A 21,942-nucleotide genomic window follows, 5' to 3' on the forward strand; every position below is an offset into this window, starting at 1 on the left:
GAGAGATGATTTATCCAATCCTTAGAGAGTTAAGTATTTACAATCCAAAGTTCATATAAGATTTCCAACACTTTACTTAAAGAAATTTCCTGAAGACTCATAATGTGCAAAAGGTACCTCTAATATATGGTTAAAATGCAAATGCATGAATAAAATAAATTCTATGGGAAGTTTAATGAACATGTATGATTTTGGAAACACTAAGTGAGAATGAGAATGTCTCTCAACAAAGATCAAATTATAGGATTTATAAAGAAAATAATAACTCAATATGAACAGTATTATTAGCCTCCTATAGGGCAGGATGGAGACCTCACTGAATATTTTAGGTCAACTTTAGAGGTCATCAGAAGTTTTTACATTTCCAGATGTGCCATCACATTAGATTTTAATGAATATAATTTGTTCTGTTCATTAGATCTCATTCACTGAAACTATACAGAAGGAACAAAAACAGAAGAAAAATAATTAGAAAAATGGTGACAAATGTTAACACATTCCATAATTTATCTCTCAAAACAGGGAGGTGATGAGACTGTTTGCTAACACATCAGCAAAGTTTCAATACAACATTTGCACAAAATAAAGCTCCAAAGTAGTCAGAAAAAAGCCAACCCTGTTCAATATTTCAAACTCCTTTATGTTGTAATACCTGGCAGTAGCAGGTAACTGTCAGAAATTTGGGCTCCCATCCTCTACTAGTACATATCTTGTTTCAGGACTAAACAAGTGGGTAGGATAATAATCATACAGACTTAAAAACAGAGCATGTGGAGAATTTTAAAACTTAAGAGATTGTTCAGCATCAATATCTTTAAATACTCATATGCATTACCATTAAAAAGGAAGTTTGGGAGAACATTATAAATGCCAAAAGCCACAGATAGAGTTTCTGTTATCTTACATCAGAAGTTCTACTATTGGAAAGCCATCAAGGATAACAGTTAAACCCTGTTTATTGAGGTAGGCCAGAAGCAAACTGAAATTGCTATTAAGACATTTTAATTTTTCATATAATTACTGAGAAGTAGGAAAAAATGCAATGCAAAGCCTCTATTTTTATATTCATATTTTAAATAATATGGTATAATACAGGTTCAGAAACCCTATGTACGATGAAAAAGTAACACTTTCTTTACAAAAAATACAGGAAAAAGGGACGGTAGAAAAAAGTATCACAGCAAACATTCTGCAAGGGCTGTCAATAAACTTTAAAGGAGGATGACTGGAAGAGGTCATTGATCAAGAAATATCTGAATCTTAGTCAGGTCTTAAGCCTGAGATCTACCTTGGCAGTTGACCCACATCAAAGGGGTTTCACCTGAGTTACACTAAAACAAAGATATAGAAAAGTCCCAAAATTTTCTGAAATCACTGCTTTCATAAAAAACAATCACAAAGAAACACAGAGTATAACAGCATTAAAAGATATAGAAGCTTTTACAATAAGCTTATGGAGAAACGTGAGGTTTCATCTGGTAAATCTCAAAACCTGAATTTTGTTACTAAGTAGGACCAGTTCATCTGCATATGTTCGTGCTAATTCATTCCTTGGAAATTAATCACATTCCACCTCTTCTAAGCCATTGCAAACATGATTCCATAGAAAATGAGTAAGGAAAGTTTTCTACTTTCCAACAATTTAATGTCAAAACATTTTTTACCTCAAAGACAAATTCTGTCCCCGTGAAGCAGAAGAAGTTTTTAAGCATTCAAAGGTAAAGACTGAAAAACATTGCAACTGAATACTGTCTTGATAACTCTGAAGCACCAAATATAATTTTATTTTGAACAACATTTCTGTTTTAAAACTATCAAAACACCCTCCATATTAAAAAAATAATTAGGTATAATCAAAAACTTTCTGGTAAGGAGTGGTTTGATCAAATGAGGGTGGTTTTTTGAGCTTAAAAAAAAATTAAAAAAATACTTATATATTTTCATTCAGTAGTAAGTTTGAAAAATAAAACAAAAAACAACCAGCACTAAATCCCATACTAACCCCATTTCACTCAACAGAGGCTATAGCAGGTGTCTCTCCATTCCCTGAGGGCAGGTACAGTTAACAGAGACAACCCTGCAAACATATGTTATGGTCATAACCCCTCTTTAAGTATCCATTACAAACCCCCACACAAACAGACAAACAAACCAACCCATGAGATTTCAATTTCCTTACCAAGGGGTTGGAGAACCTTTTGGTGGCGTTGGTAGGGTTTTTTGTTTGTTTGGCTGTTTGTTGGGGGGCGTTTGGGGTTTTGACGGTTTCTTCTAGTGGAGCTACATCATAACAGTTAAGAAGAAAACAGGCTGCTACTCAGTAACAGGCAAGAAACTTCTTCCTCCTCTCCAGATCACATTTGAGAGGATTTTACATCATGTCAAAGTAATTCCCTTTCTAATACCCTGAAAAGACTACAAGCTAAAAGCGCTCAGAAGTTTGTGTATTTAAGAAAACTAACACATTTTTAAATCTGGCATCATTGTGAAGAGCAATAACCACAACAAGCCTAATGTCTAATTCCCAGTAATAAAAAAAATTATAATAAATAGTACTGACATCCATGCAGTTACACAAAAGAAAGTAATTTAGATTTCTTAAAAATCTTTTAAGGAGTATTAAACAAGAACATCTTTTTAAAATAAACAACAAATGATTAAACACTAATTTCCCTGGGTGAAAAAACTGATGTCCCAAAAGTCAAGTTACTAAAAGGAGGGGAGGGGAATATATTCTTATTGATTACATATCTAGGTTTCATGTTACTATCATTTTCTTCACTACTATTATTAGAAAGCTAAAATGCAGAAAGGTATATAAGCTACTGAAATAAACAGGGCAAATATTTGTCTATTTTTCAAGGGAGAAATATCTAAATGGATGACTGATATAGACAAATACGTATAGATGCTAGAAAAGACTTAATATACTTCAAAGGGTAGAGGGAATAGCATATCTAACAAGAAAAGTCAGAGGAGAAAAAGTTGAAAATGTTAGTTGTACCTTAAAGAACCCTGCTTCTGGCCCACACCTGTCATAAACATTCCTGGCTTTACCTATAGCCATGATAATACCTTGCATGTTCGGGGTCAGCATGACCTGCCACAAGGGATTTAAGGTAAAAGTTTTGAATGATTAATATTTTAATGACCAAATTCAATATGCTTTTTGTCTCATGCAAGATAAAAGGCAACTTAATGCATGCATACACTGAAATGCCACACTTCAATACAGATCAGGTGTGCATATTCTGCAAATCAAATCACGCCATGTGTATATAGTTTTACTGTTACAACATCAAAGGAATCTTATTAAAAAAAAAAAAATGAAGAAAACTGTGTCAAAAAAGTTACATGGTCCAAACTTCCCAGGAAAGGAACATGCATCGTTCAGCATTAGTATCCAGCAGAAACTGCACACTGAATGAGTGCTACCCATGGCCAAAGGATTTAAAAAACAAAAAAAGTTTCAGGTAGAAAAATCATCCAGTCACACTACACTAAAACCACAGTAAACCACACTTCCTGTATTTTATGCATATTTCAACATCAAAATCAGACTCATTCATTGCTACAAGTGCAATTGCTTCCTGAAGCATTTGCAGACAAATTCTTGAACATCAAACCCAAAACAATTAACGAACACAAAGCCAAACGTAAGACACGTATCTCACAGCTATTCACATCAGTTACATACAATTTGAGACATTTAGGTTATTCTGAAAAGCCTTTCTCCTTTGTTAACTGTGAGCAAAGAAAAACTCTCGCTCTCTCCTTGGTATAAGCTGGTACAGCAACTGCCACAGCAAGAAAAGATGAAGAACCTGAAACTCCCTGCAAGAGTTTCCCACACATAAGAACATTAAAAAAAAAAAGTGAACACACAAAATGAACAGGGAAATAGGCAAGAAAGTTTTCCTCTAGAAAGACAATGGCATGGGGACAACAGTGAAAAAAAAAGAAGGAAAAAAAACAAACAAAAAAGCAGGTCACTGTATAAGGTCAAATCCTCATGTCTTTAAAGGTGGAGACTACACATCTGTGAGAAGCTAAACTCAGTGTGATGATGTCAATTAAATCATTTTACATCCCACCCCACAATCCCAGTTACAATTGATCACAATTCCAGGGCAGAATGACCTGAAATATCCATTTGCCTAGGGAAGCTAAAGCTCCCCAGAGCCCCTCAAGAACACATGCTCAGACACCTGAAAATATGGGCTGCCCCAACACTAACCCCAACCGAAATATTCACAGAGTAGGCAGTGTCAAGGCAGGGCAGTTTTAATGTTACTTTTTACTGCTAAAATAGGGCAGCAAAAAATAACATCTCTCAGGATAACAACTGGTCTCTCGTTTATTCCTCAAGTAGTACCAGGTACATGCACCACTCTGGGCCTGACCTGTAAAAAAAGGAATTTTTTTTATTTTTTTTTAAGCTTTGCAAGAGTCAGCTCCACCAGCCACATCAGTTTCAGGTTATTTCCACAGCTAATTTAATCCCCAAAGCCTGGAAAGCTTAACCTTGGCAAATAAGAGATCAGACTTGAACATTGGCTTTATTGGACTGACACAGAAGCACAAACATTAAGAACATCACTCACTGTCCTGTCACTTTTTAAATAATGGAGCGGTGTGCAGTCTATCACCAGCATTTTGAAGGCTACCTGGCCTAACACAAACATTCAACTTCCACAGCTGAAAAGACAAATACACCTCCAGTGTAAACGGTACCATGCAAAGCGTGCCCAATTAGAGTAGGTAGTGCTTTCCTTTCATATTTCATCACAAATTAATGTATTGTTAAGATTACAAATCGCTGAGCGTTTAGTTTTGCAGAAATCTGTTAAGTGTCACTATGTGCAAACATGCCAAAACTTCTCATCAGGCAGCACAGGAAAGCACCGAGGAGGAGCGGTGCACACAATCACATGTACCTCATCGTCATAACCCCCCTCCTCTGACTCAATCACAAAAGTCCCTACATCAGGAATCGCCACCTCTACAACTCGCTGGTTAGGAGCTGGTGGAGCTGGGGCATTATCAGAGCTCTGCAGAAGAAAACCATTATCAGTATTTTTTTTTCCCCCAAACACATAGTAATAATCAGAAAATACAGAAAATTACGGAGAGACGCAAACTGACAGGCTGATCTACTACAGTGATGTGCACTGCTGAAATTCTGAAAAAATTAAGAAACTGAGAATATAAGTGATATTTTTAAGCAGTACATTTTAAAGTTAAGTTATAATTATTAAAAATATTTCATTCATTCTTTAATCACTAATTATATCTTTACAGGTTAGGATACCAGTATTGCAACTCTAACACCTGTCACAGATCTAAGGCAGTTGGCAAAGGATGAGTCTGTGAACCACCACTTCTTATACATTTCACCCCAAAATTACTGAATGTATCACAGAATCACAGAATGGTTTGGGTTGGAAGGGACCTTAAAGATTATCTAATTCCAAGGATGTCACCCACTAAATCAGGTTGCTCAGAGCCCCATCCAACCTGGTCTTGATCAGGGCCAGGCCAGATACTTCATATCTGAAATACCTCTTGAATTCATACTAAAGGACGGAAACAAGCCAAAGGCTAACATTTCCTGATGCTCTGGGAAAAGACCAACCAACCAACTTCTAACAATCAAGATATTTTAAAAAATATTTAAAGGTACATTACATTCAAAAGGTTTATTTTTTGGAAGAGTAATCAAAAACTAAATCAGAGGAAGATTTTGCTAGTCACTGAAATTCTTGCTATGTTAAAATGAGTTTTAAACAACAATGGACACAATCTCAGCTCCTATGGTCTATCACTGAATAACAGGCAGTTTACAACATTTGCAGAACTTAAATCTTGACTCTCATCTAAGCAATCACAGAGTGCCATGCTACTTCTGCAACTATAACAATAGCCTCATTTTTTAACAAAGATTCCAGAAATATACACAGTTATCTATTTAAACCCAACACTATATAAATACAAAGGAAAACTGTGCAATCAGAGGGCAGAAAAAAAGGGCAGAAAATAGACAAAATGAACATGTGATGACTAACCTACAATCTTGTAGGTTACAAATTCTGATGTTGGCTTTCCTTCTTTTAAAAATGGAGAAACAAAGAGGAACAATGGAATATATGGCTGCATGTCTGAATGTATGTAGAAGCAGAATAATTAGAAAGCATGCTGATACACTGAGAAGAAAGCACAATTCCACTAAGTGAAATTTGGGTATACAGAGAGCAGTTTTTAAACATTAACGCAGTATCTTCAGATTAGCTACAAATTTGCTTTAGATTATAACAGTTGAAGTACAGTCGTTTCTAAATAAAAGAGTTTGCATGGTTTGGTTTTTTTTCTTTTATATTTTTCAAGAGCCATCTCTCTTGCTGCAGGGAAAAGACTGGAGTAATACAACCTGCATCTGCCTCATCAAGCCTATCATGGTGTTCCCATGTGGTTCCTCAACCACAGCTTTGTGAAGCCCTAAGGCTGACCACTGTGCAAGGTGTCATTATCCTGAACTAAAAGACTTGATCCATGGAATAAGTCTGTAAGATTCTTTCACATCCCACTGGGATGGATGCCCACAAACCCTAGAAAAGGACAGCATTATGAAAGACATTTTATCATGGGCTTGGTAACTGCATAGCTACCCCTTCAGCTGGAGGTAAATCATATTAAACAGGCTCCCACCAAGCTGTTCTGGGTTCTGAGAACTCAAAAAAAAAAAAAAAAATCAGAGATACAGTAGCCTAAAGCATTAGTGGCAGAGCATCTTTTCATCAAGGGTTAGATCAGTTTCTCTGTTAACTCTGATTTCAGTTTACCAGAGAAAGTGTGTTTCCCTGCTTTCCTGACACCACGGGAGAGAGGAGTGGAAAACACAGTAGGTCAACAAGTTGTCAACAATTTTCAAAGGCTTTAAGAGGACTTCCTGCTGGCCCCAAAGATATCTATGGCTAGATCTGCTGCTGTTTAATGAGGGTTCATACCTGAACCATCTGCTTCAAATTCTGAAGAGATCTAAACTGTTCATATCTCTAGTGGTCACTAGGGGTGCCTAAGGAAACTATACTATACACTTCTTATGTCTTATCCTTATGGATACAGTTTCAAGACAGATGCATGTATTGTTTTAATGACCCTTGGTTTTGTGGCCATCTGCTTATAGAGAAGCAAAAAAAATAATTGCTGGAAGAAAAAACTGTTAAATACTAGTTTCATTAATAACCCATAAAATAATGTCCCATTCCTCTTAGTATTTTTTGTATGAAGTGAAAACAGAATCACCCAACACTAATTCTTACCACCATTTAAAGTTAATATATGCATCCTATGAATCACAAGAAGTAATTTTCATCAAGTTGTGAATCTGCATAAAGCTACAGGATATTATTGAAAAACCCCTTATTTTTGAAAGGTGCATTAACTGCCACAGGTCTTTCAAGGGAACTCAATTATAATCTTATATTTCACAGACAAAAACCTCAATGTCTAAAGCAGTATTTTTCAAGTCTTTTACACAGACTGTCAATATTTTCTCCTCAAAAATACATGGAGCCATCTAATATTTTTAGAAGACTATGGGCACAAACATCTGATTTTCAGTTGAACAATAAGTTGTACTCTTGACAAGCTCTTTAATCCCATAGAGAACTTGTATTTAGTATTTCTTTTTTGTCCCACATTCATTACTGTTGTACAGACCTTCTGAATGGACTTCAGTTTGGACAATCCCTGAAGAAAGACCAATTTCAGTTCAAAGTTTCCAGATACATGCCCTTTAATCAGCTTTTATCATTTCCATTTGCAAAATAAAAGCAAAAGAAGTATTTCAAGCTTCAAAATATCCTCACCGTATCCATTATAGCTTCTGGACCTCTATCTTCTTGTTCAGCTAAAGCTTTATTGATTGCTTGTACAGAATCTTCTTTTAAGTGCTTTGAAATATCAGTTCTTGATGGCTGCTCTAAATATTCTGGTTCTCCTGCTTGAACTTAGTGACAGAAATAAGATAACAATTTTGTGTGTTAACATCAGTATGAATTTTGAATTGATTAGTTTTTATTTAGATCACTGTCTCACAGATAAGGTAACCACACAGAAAATGCAGGGTAGGTCACACAATTCACAAATTCAACTTTACAGCAGTCTGTGTCTCATGTAGTTTTGAACACTTCCCTATAAATGGATCCCTGATTTTATATTAGTAACAATAGACCCATCCTGTCTATAAACCCATTAAGACTCTTGAGTGAGGGGTGTTCATCAAACGATCATCAGGGATGACCAAGAACAAAGAGGAGATTCTACTTGAACTTTCTGTGGGATACAGACTCAATATATGGAATGACCTACAGCCATTTGAGTGCCAGATGTATTTTTACTTTGTAAAATAATAAACACAATATGTTCATCTGCCTTAAGGGATATCTCAAAATCTCTTCCACTTGGGGGCAATAAATTGATTAGCACAAATATTGTCTTATATTCCTTACATGATGAAACCAAATTTTGGCAGGCAAATAAAACATTCATTTTGTACTTTCCATTACTAACAAAAGAACAAAAACCAGTCTCTAAGTGTTTGTGAACTCAAAACATACAGAAGATGAAGTAACTCTCCGCAGAGTTCACAAAACAAGCCATGTCATTAAATCACTGCACTTTCTACATTCAGTTTGCAGCCACAGATAGTTATGAGAAATACATGCTCAGTCTTAACAACTCCAATGAAGCAATGAAAACATCTGGACAGCAGCCTCACTACAAATCATTGGACTCACTGTTGCTGGTCAGAGTCTTTTCCATAATTTTAACACTCTTGTTTTTACATAGTAAAATCTTAAGTGGGCCCTGCTATTGCTAAATCTACTCAATGCACCACACCAAATAAATTACTCTTCTCTTTGCATCTAAATTCTGTCTTAATTTAAAATGAGAACATAAGTCTTGTACTCAATCATGCTGAATAGAATATACATCACTAACAAACTAACAAATTCTCAAAAGAGACTGGTGAGACCTGTTAATAATTAATAATTACTTGTCTTAAAAGGTCAGAGTTTATATAAAAAAAAATAAAGCTAGAGATAACTGTGAGGGAAAAGGCAATAAACCAACAATTTTTTTTTCTTTAAACAAAAAATGAAATGCAAAAAACCCCCAGATTGAGCTTCAAGTACAGTTACTCTGGCCAAGTGAACAGCTGTAATTCATGATTAATTCAAAATTAACTTCTTTTCTGTTGTTAAGCTGTAAAACAATATATACAAAAGCCAGTGACTTTTGGTCCTCGTCCTTTTACAAACAGGTAGAAGCAGCTAACCTGGAGCAGGTGAGGGTGCTGGTGCCCTGGGTATCTGAGATAACAACTTCTCCTGCTGTGCTTTCTGAGCAAGTTCTGCATCCCACTCTTCAAGTTCTTTTTCAAAACGTTTATTGTCTTCCTTGACATAATCCCTTAGATCAGAAGGTAGCGTGTCCATTCCAACAAGCATTTGCCCCGTTTCTTTGTTAAACTCCTCTGCAGTAACATGAAACATAAGTTTCAGAAAAACAAAGAATAGGGAAAACAAAGTATGTTCAACAGATTTCCTCAAGTGAATTACTGAAAATTTACAGTATAACACCAAAACCCCCAAACTGTATTACTTCTAATTGGTTTTACTATCTGTTGGGCACTCCTCTGCTACTGAGACATATGGCTACTGCTCCTGTGATCTTTGGATTTTACATTCTTGGGCACTATCAGATCACTGACACCTTGAAAGATAAGCCTTTTGGGCCATGAGCACCTGTGATTGTGAACATTCAGGAAAAAAAAGTCACAAAACCCCCACCATCACTCGATTGCATTACAGCCACACAGAGATGGACACAACTAAACTTCCCAAGGGAAAAGGGGAAGGAGAGTGGGCCTACAGGGATTTGGAAAGTCAGCTGATAGGAACACTAGCTACACTGAGTAACCTTCCCTTTTGTTTGGAGAATGGTGTCTGCAGGGGTATCCCAGACCCCAGGAGATCAATCAGCTGTCCCACAGTGAGCAGCCCTCAGACTTAACCAGAGTGGCAGAGCAGCCTACAGGGCCCACAGACCCCATGGCTGCAAGTCCACTACCAGTCTGGCAATCTAGGAATGTCATGGTTAATATCAGTTCTCCTTTAAAAACTGCACAAATGAGCACTCAAGCCTTCTGCCCTATGAAGAGACAGGAGTATGAAAATTTTCCCCAACTTATTATTGCATCTGTGGACATTTTCACAGTCAGCTCCCTGGCTACCATTATTATAAAATTCATGCTAAAGGGATCTTTGTCCCCTCTTCAAACACTTCCATACGAGGCCTTATATTTGCATATTACTACATGTCCTGAAAAAATATTTCCCAATCCATGTATTGCTCAGGTTTAATGTGTGGTTGGTACGGGCTAAGTTATTTACATTTCAATGTACTGCATAAGCTTTCAAGTTTCCATGCTCCAGTAGAGTGCATCAGAGCTCTGAAGCTTAGGCAAAAAAAAAAACAAAAAAAAGGCAGCTACATGAGGATTTTAATGTAAAATGCTCATTTGTCTATTTCCATGTTTCTGTTCTAATGAGATAACCCCTTAAGAATTCTGAGCATGCAATCACTTGGTTAAAATGTTTACAAATTAGCAAACATATAGTTTATTTTAATCTCTTAATAATGCTGAAACACTGGCATTATCTTTATTAATCTAAATGTTGAAGAGCAATTGTTCTACCTACAAAAATAATCTAACAGTTATGAGCAGAAATAAAAATTTCAATAATTATTAAAAACATTTCAAAAATCTGGAAATCCACGTGAGAGAAGCTCACTTGATCAATGCATTTAGCTATTCTACACCATGCAGAACCCATATTGATAACATTACCTTGTATCAAGTATTGTTCCTTATCATTGATATACATTAAACAATATGCACTGGCATTCCTGTAACCACCAAAGGAGTCCCGTTCCAACTCTTCCCAAGTTGACTTTGTCACAGAAATGTCATTGTATTTCATCCATCTGTTCTGGTGGTGGTCATAAATATACGCCCAGTAGTGTCCTGCATTCGCTTGACCCTCATGAACTAGCACAGCATGCAACCTATAAGGAACCTTAAATAAAGAAAACAGAAAAAAACCCCAAATGTCAAACTCTCTTTGCCAGCAGTTAGTTCCTAACGTATGCCAGCAATAATAGCTACATTAAATAAAAATAACAAAAATAAAGTTAAACAGAATCAAAACACCACAGAGGAAACACAAACAAGTAAAACTAGCAAACCACTAAGCGTAAGGACTTTGAACTATGTTACTTACCACTACTAGTTACAGGAGATCTTAAAAACATTAGTGAGTAGCATAAATGTCTACTCAGCTGTCTCTACTGCCAGACACCCTCTTTTCTTAATTCCATAATATTCCTACCATCCTTGTACAAAAACCCCTCAAACATGTCAGCCTTGACTGTCTGATTTGCTCCCCAGCTCTGACCTGGTAAACCTGTCAAAAAGTCTGGAAAGGCACATGCAAATTCAAAGTAATAAACTCTGTTCTTTCTGTGTGCCATTAAGAGAGTTTATTAAAGGAATATCTGAGAGTTGAATATTTCTGTTACCTAAAGGTAAAATTACTACAGTAAATAGGAATACAACTGTTTTTTGGTATTGTAAATGTATCAGTAAAGGCACTGCCACGTAAAAGCATGGAACACCTGAAGATGTCCTCTCCTCCTCCTGCAGCAAAGAAGGAAGATACCAGTTTCTAGGAATGATTTAAAAAGTATTCCAGGTTACGTCTGTTCTATCTAAGTAGTTCTATCTAAGTGGTTGGGAAACTGAAGGAGATAGAGAAAAGCAGAATGAATGAGTGCTTCCTTACTTACAAGTCCTTTAAAAGCATCTTAGTGATTGACTCATTTTAACCTGCTGAAACAGCACATGCAACACACAAGGGAAAACTGCACAGTGTGCCTGAATGACAACAGCTCAGCTGAGAAGAAAAACCCCAAACTACCATTTACTGGTGTTGCAGTCTGGACTGAGGATAAACAGTCTATTTAACACAAGGTGTACTAAGTATTTGTTGCAAATATCATTTGAGCACCTCAATAATCAGTAACCATAAATACACATGTAAGTACACCTTGAGAAACTCCTTGAAGTCACTTTTAACCTGATTGTTCTGTTCCATGCTATATACAAGGGCTGGAGGTTTTGCAAACCCCCTTGAACTGTAAAGCTGACTGACTGCACAGCAGCTGGAATCAAACAGCCTGTCATTCCAGAGACCAAACTGCACTCTAAATCTCCCAAACACAAGAAGTACACACAGAAGAAATCCTGGCAAGTCCTTAAATCTAAATGCTCTGGGGATTTTAACATCTTTTATTAAACCAGTGTGAAAGCCTTCTTAAAATGATTGCAAGCCCATGTATATGCACAAAAATATATGCAGATCCTGATTTAAAAAAAAAGTTAAGCTCTCTATAGACTTCAACAAAATAAAATTCCTCACCCTGAAATCAGGGACTAAAAATCCCAGGTGAATTTAAAACATTTTACTTAAAACCATGCTAACTGGGTCAGCTTGAGGGCCCCTAACATTTCCTCCAGCTCTGGAGAACCAGTTGCCTACACTGAGCTTCCAGGAAGGTTGCCCACGAAGGTCTGTGACCAGTGTACAGGTGAGTTCAGTGCTGACAGAGGTCTCTTGTGATAAGCCATTTTATCAACAGTAATTAATAGTACAGAGCATTAAGCTTCTTAGCTTACACTTAGTACTCATGAAACAGGAATGGAGCTTCACCAACCCACCTCTCACTACAGAATAGATATGTCAAAGCTGCTGTATCCAAGATAAACTCCCACAGGAAAAACTGTTGTGTCATTTCCCCACAGCAATTCATGGAAGGGGAGAAATAATTAAATAAGCAGCTGATGAACCACTGATTCAGGAGAACAAGACAAAATAAAAATTTCAGGAACATATTTCATATGAAAACTTGACAAAGGTTTTAAGATGACTGTAGTTTTCCTTAGACTCAAAAGAGGTCACAAGGAGAAGATGAAGAGCTTCTCAAATAGTTCATACAAGCACTAGGAAGTATCCTGCAAATATAATATATTTGTCTTGAAAATTTGTCTACTTTTATGTGCCTAGAACATGACTTACAAGTGAAAAGCTTTCAGTCCTGCAACTGTATCATGCAGAGGAAAACATCAATACTGTGAAAGTTAGCCCAGAGAATAAAGCAATACCCAGCTATCAAATCACCCAGAGGTAGAGACAGGCAAGGAAAAGCAGATTGTGTGCACCTGCCTCCTTCCTACTATTGTGCCAAAGCACCCACACGGACAAAACCAGCTGAGCTGCATAAGGGCAACAACCTTTGCTTCCAGCCTGTGATTTCAGATGGGTCCTTTTTCTTTTGTAATGATAGCTGACTACTTTTGCCATCCAGAGGTATTTCCTCCTATAATACCTAAGCCAACATAGGTGGACTATTTGGATACAGTGTTACCAAATTACTTAATTTTATTGTCGTATGACACGTAACCTTCTTGTTATAACACAAGTATTAAGGAAAAAAAAAAAGAAAAGTGCCTGCAAGTAGCAAGCTTAAAGAAAGTCATCTGGGCAAGTCTGCCCGAAATCCTTAACATCAGAGCTCAGCTGCCAGGAAATATTACAAGCCATGTACAAAATGAAAACATACCTCAAGGAAAACTGTAAGCTGAACAGATCTTACTTGGAACGAAAATAGTTCTTTTTACTAACAGAAAGTAACAGAGGAAGTAATCCTTAACCTTAAAACCTGTCAGAGTAAGAGAACATGAGTATGTGAACATAAGAAATGGCAGAGGAGCCACAACTCCATAGTAAAGCATTCTAAAAATGCTGTTCAGATTACACAATATGAGAATTTCCTAAAGGGCAGCTTAGACTAATAATCAAGGTTGTGACTGATACTAAATCTAAACAGTGTTTTAAAAATCCAACAATAGCAAAACGACAACAAAAGCACTGAGGTGCATTAATAACTACAAATCACAATCAGGAGCCTGAATTCCCAAATATTGGCATGAAAGTTGCAATACACAAACACACTCACTAAGCAGCAAAGTACAAAAAGAATAGTCTCTTGGATCTAATGCTTTGCCACCTTAATGCCACAAGATTACCTAGCAATATGGTCAAATCAGGGCAAAAAAAACTTAATGCGTGAATCTGCATTCAAGTAAAAAAAAATGGATCAGAGATGGAACTTATTTTGGCTTTTCATCATGAAGTTGCTTAAACTTAAGCATGTCACCTGTAAAATATTGTAATGCTGTCTTTCATCTGACTGTGCACAACTAAAGTGTTTGCAAAATCTCGAAGCCCTATGTAATCATGGTATACTAGCTCTATTTTCAAGCATCTAAGAACTTTCAAAAAGTGACAAAAAGGATCTATTTTCAGTTATCTCATGCAGAAATTGTACTTACTTGGACCATTGTTTTGTCAGAGTACATCAATTCAATTGTCCGGTGTATTCTAGATATACTTTCTTGTAAATCTGAAAGAGAAAAAGAACGTCTCTTCCATAAGGCTGCATAATTGCACATGACTACATCTTTATTTTATGTCACTAAAAGCCAAACACAGATATGTTTCAATGTGGTGCTATTGATCTACCCACATGCCAAACAGTAAACATTCTTGGATTAAAAATTTCCCCCTCTTGCACAAACGTTTTCCAACAGCAAGTGCATTCTCCAGCTCGTGGCATTACCTCTAGTGTCATTCTCTACTTCAGTCCTCCAGCGATGCAAACAGCCTTCCAGGACAGACAGCTCCTCCTCGGTGATGTGCCTCGGTGCTGGATGCATTGGCAGATCAGGAGGAATTCGTGATTGCGTGAATGGTTTATGTATTACTGATCTTTGTACAGGAGATGTGCTTGGAACATCTGAAGAGGAAGGCCCCTGCTGCTCTATTGTGCTGCATTCATTCAAAACATGAAATAAAAAAATTGAATCATCATGTGCACAAACGAAAAGCCACAGCACAAAAATAAGCTTTGCCTCTGAAAACAGAAATTTTAAAGGAAACGTTTTCCTACAATGCAATCCAGGAAAGGTACCTACAATATCAATATGAAATTAGTGTGTAAATTCTGAAAACTCTGTGGTGCACTACATGTTAGCAAAACAACAACTGCCATTACCAAACATAAAGGAATGAGATTTAGATCGGTCAAGCCATAGTTTGCTTCATTTGAAATGCTACTAAAACACTTTCAAATCACACCATACACGTAATCACTGTGGTTTGAAACATTTACTGCCAAATGGCAGAGATGAAAATCACAGCAGCTTGTCTTATGGCCCACTGACCATAAAATCCAACAAACACAAGTTCTCTGTTGAATAACTTTTTCGTGTGTCCTATGCCTAGCAGACATTCTTTTTCTGATCACCTACCTACAACTCATGTTAACTGAATGACAACAATGAAGGGACCTCTGATATTTACGGTACACTGGGAATTTAGTACCAACCCATCTAAATTTGTTCCAAACAACTCAAACTGCAGAGCAGCCATCTTAGGAGAAATCTACAAGAGCAGCAGAATAATAAAAATTAAAACCTGTTACAGATCTTTCTCTTCTCATCAATGAGACCACCTATATATAATTACACTGCATAACAGGAATCTGAAGATCTTTCTTGCAAGCCACTGAATTTTTACTTTGTGTACAGCATCATGATACAGCCTGAGGAACCTGGATTCTTCAGTAGTTTACAAAGTTCTGAGAACATTAAGAGCTGAAAATGTCATTCCATAAAACATGCTGTGGTGTTTCTACAGATTGACAAAAAAAGTCACAAGACTGACATTTTTACAGAACAAACTTCCTACATAAGAGTTGGAACAAAGTACATTACTTTTGATATTGTATTTCATGCAAGCAATGGTAGCTTTTAGAAGTTTGTCTTCTCTTATCAGCCATCATCATTTCTACAGTAGGACATTTGAAATCTTTTTGAAGTCTTTTTAGATACATGTACTTAATTTCCTTGTACTACACAGTTAACTAGAACCCAAAACCCTACTTTCCAAATGTAATATAAAAAGCTATGTTATAAACTGTTAGTGTCCACCTAACCAAAGTTATACTCTATCATAGAATCATCTAGTTTGGAAAAGACCACTAAGACCATCAAATCCAACCATTAACCCAGCACCTGCCACCTCCACCACTAAACCATGTCGCTCAGTGCCACATAAACATGCTTTTTAAATACCTCCAGAGATGGTGATTCCACCACTTCCCTGGGCAGCCTGTTTCAGTGCTTGACAACCCTTTCCATGAAGAAATTTTTTCCTAATATTCAACCTAAATCTCCCTTGGTACAACTTGAGGCCATTTCCTTCTGTCCTATCGCTTGTCACATGGGAGAAGAGCCTGACCCCCATCTGGCTACAACCTCCTTTCAGGTGGTTGTAGAGAGCAATCAGGTCCCCCCAAGCCTCCTTTTGTCCAGGCTAAACACCCCCAGCTCCCTCAGCAGCTCCTCATGAGACTTGTGCTCCAGACCCTTCCCCAGCTCTGCTGCCCTTCTCTGGACTCGCTCCAGCACCTCAATGTCTTACTTGCAGTGAGGGGCCCAAAACTGAACACAGGATTTAAGGTGCAGCCTCACCAGTGCCCAGTACAGGGGGATGGTCCTGCTGGCCACACTATTTCTATACAGGCCAGAATGCCTTTGGCCTTCTTGCCCACCTGGGCACACACTGGATCCTGTTCAGCTGCCTCTGATCAGCACCCCCATGGCTTTTTCTGCCCAGCAGCTTTCCAGCCACACTTCCCTCAGCCTGTAGCACTGCAGGGGGCTGCTGTGACCCAAGTGCAGAACCCGGCACTTGGCCTTGCTGAACCTCATATTGTCCTCAGCCCATGGATCCAGCCTGATCCCTCTGCAGAACCTTCCTGCGCTCCAGCAGATTCAATGCTCCCATCCAAACTGGTGTCATCTGCAAACTGAGGGTGCACCCGATCCCCAATACTGAGTTCCTAGCTTAAATAATGAGAAAACCAACATTACTGAACCTTTCTCTCCTTGATACTTTAGTTACTCTGTATTAAAAAAAAGTCAGACTGTTAGGTTGCTGACAAACTTGGTGAGAAGTGTAAATTGCAAAGCAGAAAAGGAGCTTAACTCCCAGGCAGAAATTAACAGATAAATTGTACACCAGCAGCACATATACACTGCCCAATTCTTAAACAATACTCTTAGGAAGCAGTGGCCTCCCCAGACATTGTGTCTATTTGGAATTGTAGGTGGAATTGGGTTTGGTTTGAAAATGGAAATTCTCCACCCAGAGACATTTTTATAAGCGCATGAGACAACCGCTCACATTATTAACATTTAGGTTTATCCATTTAAATCTGCTGTGCTGAAAAGCACTTCTGGGAAAAGAGCAGAGATTTTTACGCTATACCCCTTAGGAGTCGCCTAGTTTTATTCACCTGGTGAACGAGGCAACTAAACTTCGTGCCTCTCTCTCCGAGGCCGGTTTGCAGTGGCAGAGCAAACCCTTACCTGGGTGAGGTCTGGGCTGGCACCGTGCCGCTCGCAGGGGCACTTGCACCCAGGTCATCGACGGGAGACGTGCACACCGGCTTGCTGGAGGCGAACTCCAAGGCGTACTGCAGGACATCTACCAAGGGGAATCGTTTAGGACCAGAACCATAGCTTAAATATCTGTTAACCATAAAACGTATTAATGCCATGACTCACATATACACCAAAAAAAAAAAGAAGAAAAAAAAAGAAAGAAAAAAGGAAAAAAAAAGAGATTTTTTTTTTTCTGGTTGACTGCAATTAAATAAAGCGAGCCTTTCCTAGCATGTTTCATGCATCAGAATTACAATGCTTATACACAATTTACGAGGAAAAGAGTAAAAGAAAAGAGATACAGAAGGGAAATCTAGAGTAAATAACTACACAAAGTCTGTAGTTGTTTAGAGTTATTCTATGTAGCCTATAATAGTATTTGCATTTACACAGTTATCTATAGTACCGTTCTAATCTCTGTTGTAAAACTGTGAGGTACTCTTTGAGTCTCTTGATTTCATCTCGTTTAATTCTTGTTATTTCTCTGTTTTTGTGCATATACCTGTAAAACATGAAATATAGAAAGGTCAGCCCATAGTAACCCAACACTGGAACTGAGGTCTGTACCCACCAGCCATAATCACTAATGCTTAGTGCTAATATATTCAGCACTAAAGCAGAAATACAGAGACAAAAATAAACCATTAAACCTTCCCTTCCACAACTTTCAGAAGCTGCTTTTCTCCCAGGTGTTGAAAGCTCTGTTCACACCATGCAGGACAAACATGTATTAGAAAGCTGCTATTAGATTCTGAAGTGGTTTATGTAGCAGCCACATACCAATACTCCTGTTTCATTATTTAGGTTCCTAAATAGCATTCAGCAGCTAACTGAAAGCCATCCTGGTATTTCACCTCTACACATCAACAGCATTGCACTGATGCCCAGGATAGTCTTCAAACCATGCAGACTATCTGGAACACCATGAAATAGCTGATGTGTCATCCTCTTTACCAAATGGACCCATAAATAGTGTCATTTTTCAGAGTATTTTGCCTGTGTACACAGCTACCTAGCAATAAATGGAAGTGGAAGAAGGCTTTTCACAGAAAACAGCAGTATATTTTAAATTGTTATCTATGCATACTTTCTGAAACAGATGAAATCCATGAAAACTCTAACTTGTATAGCTAGAACAGAAATTTACTGTGATTTAAGTGAGCATAAGATACATCATCAACTTTAACAAACTCATGAGATTTAATTTATATTCATATTGGGATTTTGTTGATAATATTATACTGTACCTGTCTAGATACAAAATTGGAGGAAATTCTAATTTGTTGTGTATCTTCTCTGGTCTCCCCAAAGCCTGATTAAACTCAAATCTTGATAGCTCAAAAGTTAAGACAGGAGGAAGCTCTGTGAACCAGTGCTAGACAAAAGAAAAACAGAAAACCCCACAATGAATGCACCTTCCAATAGCAGTCATTTAATTTAGTAATAATTGTACAATACCTGCAGACTGACAGCTGTGGGAGAAATTGGCTTTAGAAGGTGGGTTGGCATAAGCTTTGCAAAGCTCCCATCTTTCCCCTTCACTGTAAACACAGACCATTTGTTGCCCATGCTACATCACAGCTTTTCAACTCATCCATTGCTGTCTGTGTTAAAGCAGAGGAGGCAGGAAGGATTCTTCATGTCACATTTGCCTTGCTTGTACCAAAATCAGCCCACGCTCAAACCTACCTGCCTTGCCAACTGTCCTGTTCTCTTTTAACTCTCCCATAACATTGAAAGGGTTGTTTACACTGTATCAAGTGCTCTTCCTGCTAGTCCCCTCAGGCTCAGCTTCCTGACCCTTTCATTCACCTGATATCACTCAAAGTTTCTCCTCTGAAGCAGGATCATCAAATGCTCTGGGCTGTGCCAGACAAGAGCTCTCAGCAGCATAAAACTGATATTTTTTTCTTGAAATCTCCTCTATGCTAACAGCCTAAAATTTCTGCTCATGTCTCTAATCACTGCTAATCACTGTTATCATCACCTTATCCAAGTTTTCTTTCAGTACTCAGTAGAGGTCTATCCCTAGTCCTCATTTCTTTCTTTACATACATTGTTTCTCAACTACAACACAAATCCAGCTCCAGTTTAGCATTTTTTTTTCCTCTCCATTATAAAACATAACAACTATGGTCTATCCATTTAATAAGTTTTGGATATCTAACCATCAACTCAAGCTTCCCTGACAGCTGCAGACGCTATTGCCACATATTTCTGACATCAGTGCCATAGCCCAGATGTGGCATTTGACTCAGGGCTCACTTCAAGTTCTCTTATCCAGCCAAATGTCTTGAATAGTCTTTTCAAACAATACCTCGCAGACAGCCTTTTCCTCCTGTGCTCATGGATAAAATTTGTGTCCAGGTTCTCATCACTCCACATCTGAGTGCAAGGTTTCCTCTCTTCTCCCCTTGTCTGGCCTTAATGCAGGTAACCTTGTCACACTAACAGATTCCCAGGATGTTGCTGAATTTTCCAAGTTCGTTGCCTGTTTACACACAAAGTGAGCTGCCTTCCATTTTCTTGCCTATATCAGGCTCTAATAACCACTTTCTCAGTTTTAACAGACAATCATGACTTCTCTCTTGCAACAACTTCACACAGCAGTAAATTTCAAAGCTTAAGTCAGTAAAGACACAGCACAACCCTTCCCCCTAAAACCCTTTCATTGCAAGGCCCCCAAACCACTTAATGATGACTAAGTTGCCGATGTGCTTAATTTCATCAACAATGATGCTGACAAACATTCTCTCATTTTCCTCACACTTCTAATTCCCAAGTATGTGCATTGACCTCCATCTTCTCTTGAAAGAGGATTTAAGTTCCTCAGGACAGGGATTTTTTTGTTCTTGTTCATATATTAGCTTGCCTGCTGACAACCCCACTCCATAGCTGAGGCTTTTAGGCATTGTGATAATAAGAGTAAAAATAATAATGATAATGATAGTGAATGAGTAGCTAAATACCCCACTAGAGGCAACAGTGGGAATAAGAGAAAAAACAGAATGATCTTTTAAAATGTGACTATCACAATAATATTTTCTTTAGACTTTGATACCAGCTCAGAGGAATGCCACTTTAAGTCCTTGTTCAGCTGAGACAGTCTCTGTTAAAACTACAGAAAACTGAGCTTCGTTTAGTACTTCCAAACCTTCCAGTGCACTGTAACAATGCAGGACTAGGGAAGTGATTCTGCCCCTATACTTGGCACTGGTTAGGCTGCACCTTGAGTATTGTGTCCAGTTCTGGGCTCCTCAATTTAGGAAAGATATTGAGGTGCTGGAACAGGTCCAGAGAAGAGCAACAAGGCTGGTGAAGGGACTGGAGCACAAGTCCTATGAGGAGAAGCTGAGGGAGCTGGGGTTGTTCAGCCTGGAGAAGAGGAGGCTCAGGGGAGACCTCATCAGTCTCTACAACTCCCTGACAGGAGGTTGTAGTCAGGTGGGGGTTGGCCTCTTATCCCAGGCAACCAGCACCAGGACAAGAGGACAGAGTCTTAAATTGCACCAGGGAAGGATTAGGTTGGACATCAGGAAAAAGTTCTTCACAGAAAGAGTGATTCCAATGAATGGACTGCCTAGGGAAGTGGTAGAGTCACCATCCCTGGAGGTGTCTAAGGAAAGACTGGATGTGGCACTTAGTGCCATGGTTTAGTTGACAGGGTGGTGTCCAGTCATAGTTTGGACTCAATCTCAGAGGTCTTTTCCAGCCTAGTTGGTTCTGTGATCTTTGAGGCATCATATTTAAACGTAACTACTAAAAGCAGCAACATCACTATAAATTACTTCAGGGAAACTTAATCAATTCACTTAGCCCTCATAATGCAGTAATGTTTCTTGGTTTTTCACCATGGTCAATCTGTCATATGATTTGCACTTCAATTTCCACATGCTAAGAAGCCAAGCTGATTAAAACCCTGACAATTTCATAGAACCCAAAGCTTAACAGCCTAGCCCTGTACATAACTATCCTTCTGTTCCCCACAATTTCTCAACATTACAGGTTAAAAAACCCTCAAAAACAAAACAAACAAAAGAACCACCAAAACCCACACAAACTCAAATCTCACATTTCTAGCCAAGCATTTATAACAGAACTGACATTTTTTTATGCATGAATACACACAGGTTTTAACTGCAAGACAGTTTCAGTCCAGAAGACGAACAATCCTGTTCTTGTAGTAGATACATACAAGATTTCACCTAGAATGAGGAAACCAAACTTTGTATTGTACCAAGGAATTT

The 21,942-nt window shown here is 38.0% G+C and overlaps 1 protein-coding gene across 4 annotated transcripts in view; it reads right to left on the bottom strand.

Annotated features, from left to right (window-relative positions):
- Positions 1-21,942, bottom strand: part of USP25 (ubiquitin specific peptidase 25) — an 88,966-nt gene that overhangs the window by 7,798 nt on the left and 59,226 nt on the right. For 3 of the 4 annotated variants that reach the window (XM_051779590.1, XM_051779593.1, XM_051779592.1), the window contains 10 exons: positions 18,943-19,070; positions 18,102-18,197; positions 17,621-17,782; positions 14,806-15,014; positions 14,519-14,589; positions 10,916-11,144; positions 9,341-9,538; positions 7,869-8,008; positions 4,938-5,051; positions 3,005-3,100 (listed from right to left, as the gene is read on the bottom strand). In XM_051779590.1, coding sequence (XP_051635550.1) covers positions 3,005-3,100; positions 4,938-5,051; positions 7,869-8,008; positions 9,341-9,538; positions 10,916-11,144; positions 14,519-14,589; positions 14,806-15,014; positions 17,621-17,782; positions 18,102-18,197; positions 18,943-19,070 — 1,443 coding nt within the window. The remainder of the gene's footprint in view (positions 1-3,004; positions 3,101-4,937; positions 5,052-7,868; positions 8,009-9,340; positions 9,539-10,915; positions 11,145-14,518; positions 14,590-14,805; positions 15,015-17,620; positions 17,783-18,101; positions 18,198-18,942; positions 19,071-21,942) is intronic. The other variant, XM_051779591.1, reaches the window with a different exon arrangement.

This window comes from Manacus candei, unplaced genomic scaffold (assembly GCF_025592945.1).
Source record: "Manacus candei isolate 608988 ecotype Guabito, Panama unplaced genomic scaffold, ASM2559294v1 h1tg000014l, whole genome shotgun sequence".
Taxonomy (NCBI): Eukaryota; Metazoa; Chordata; class Aves; order Passeriformes; family Pipridae; genus Manacus; species Manacus candei.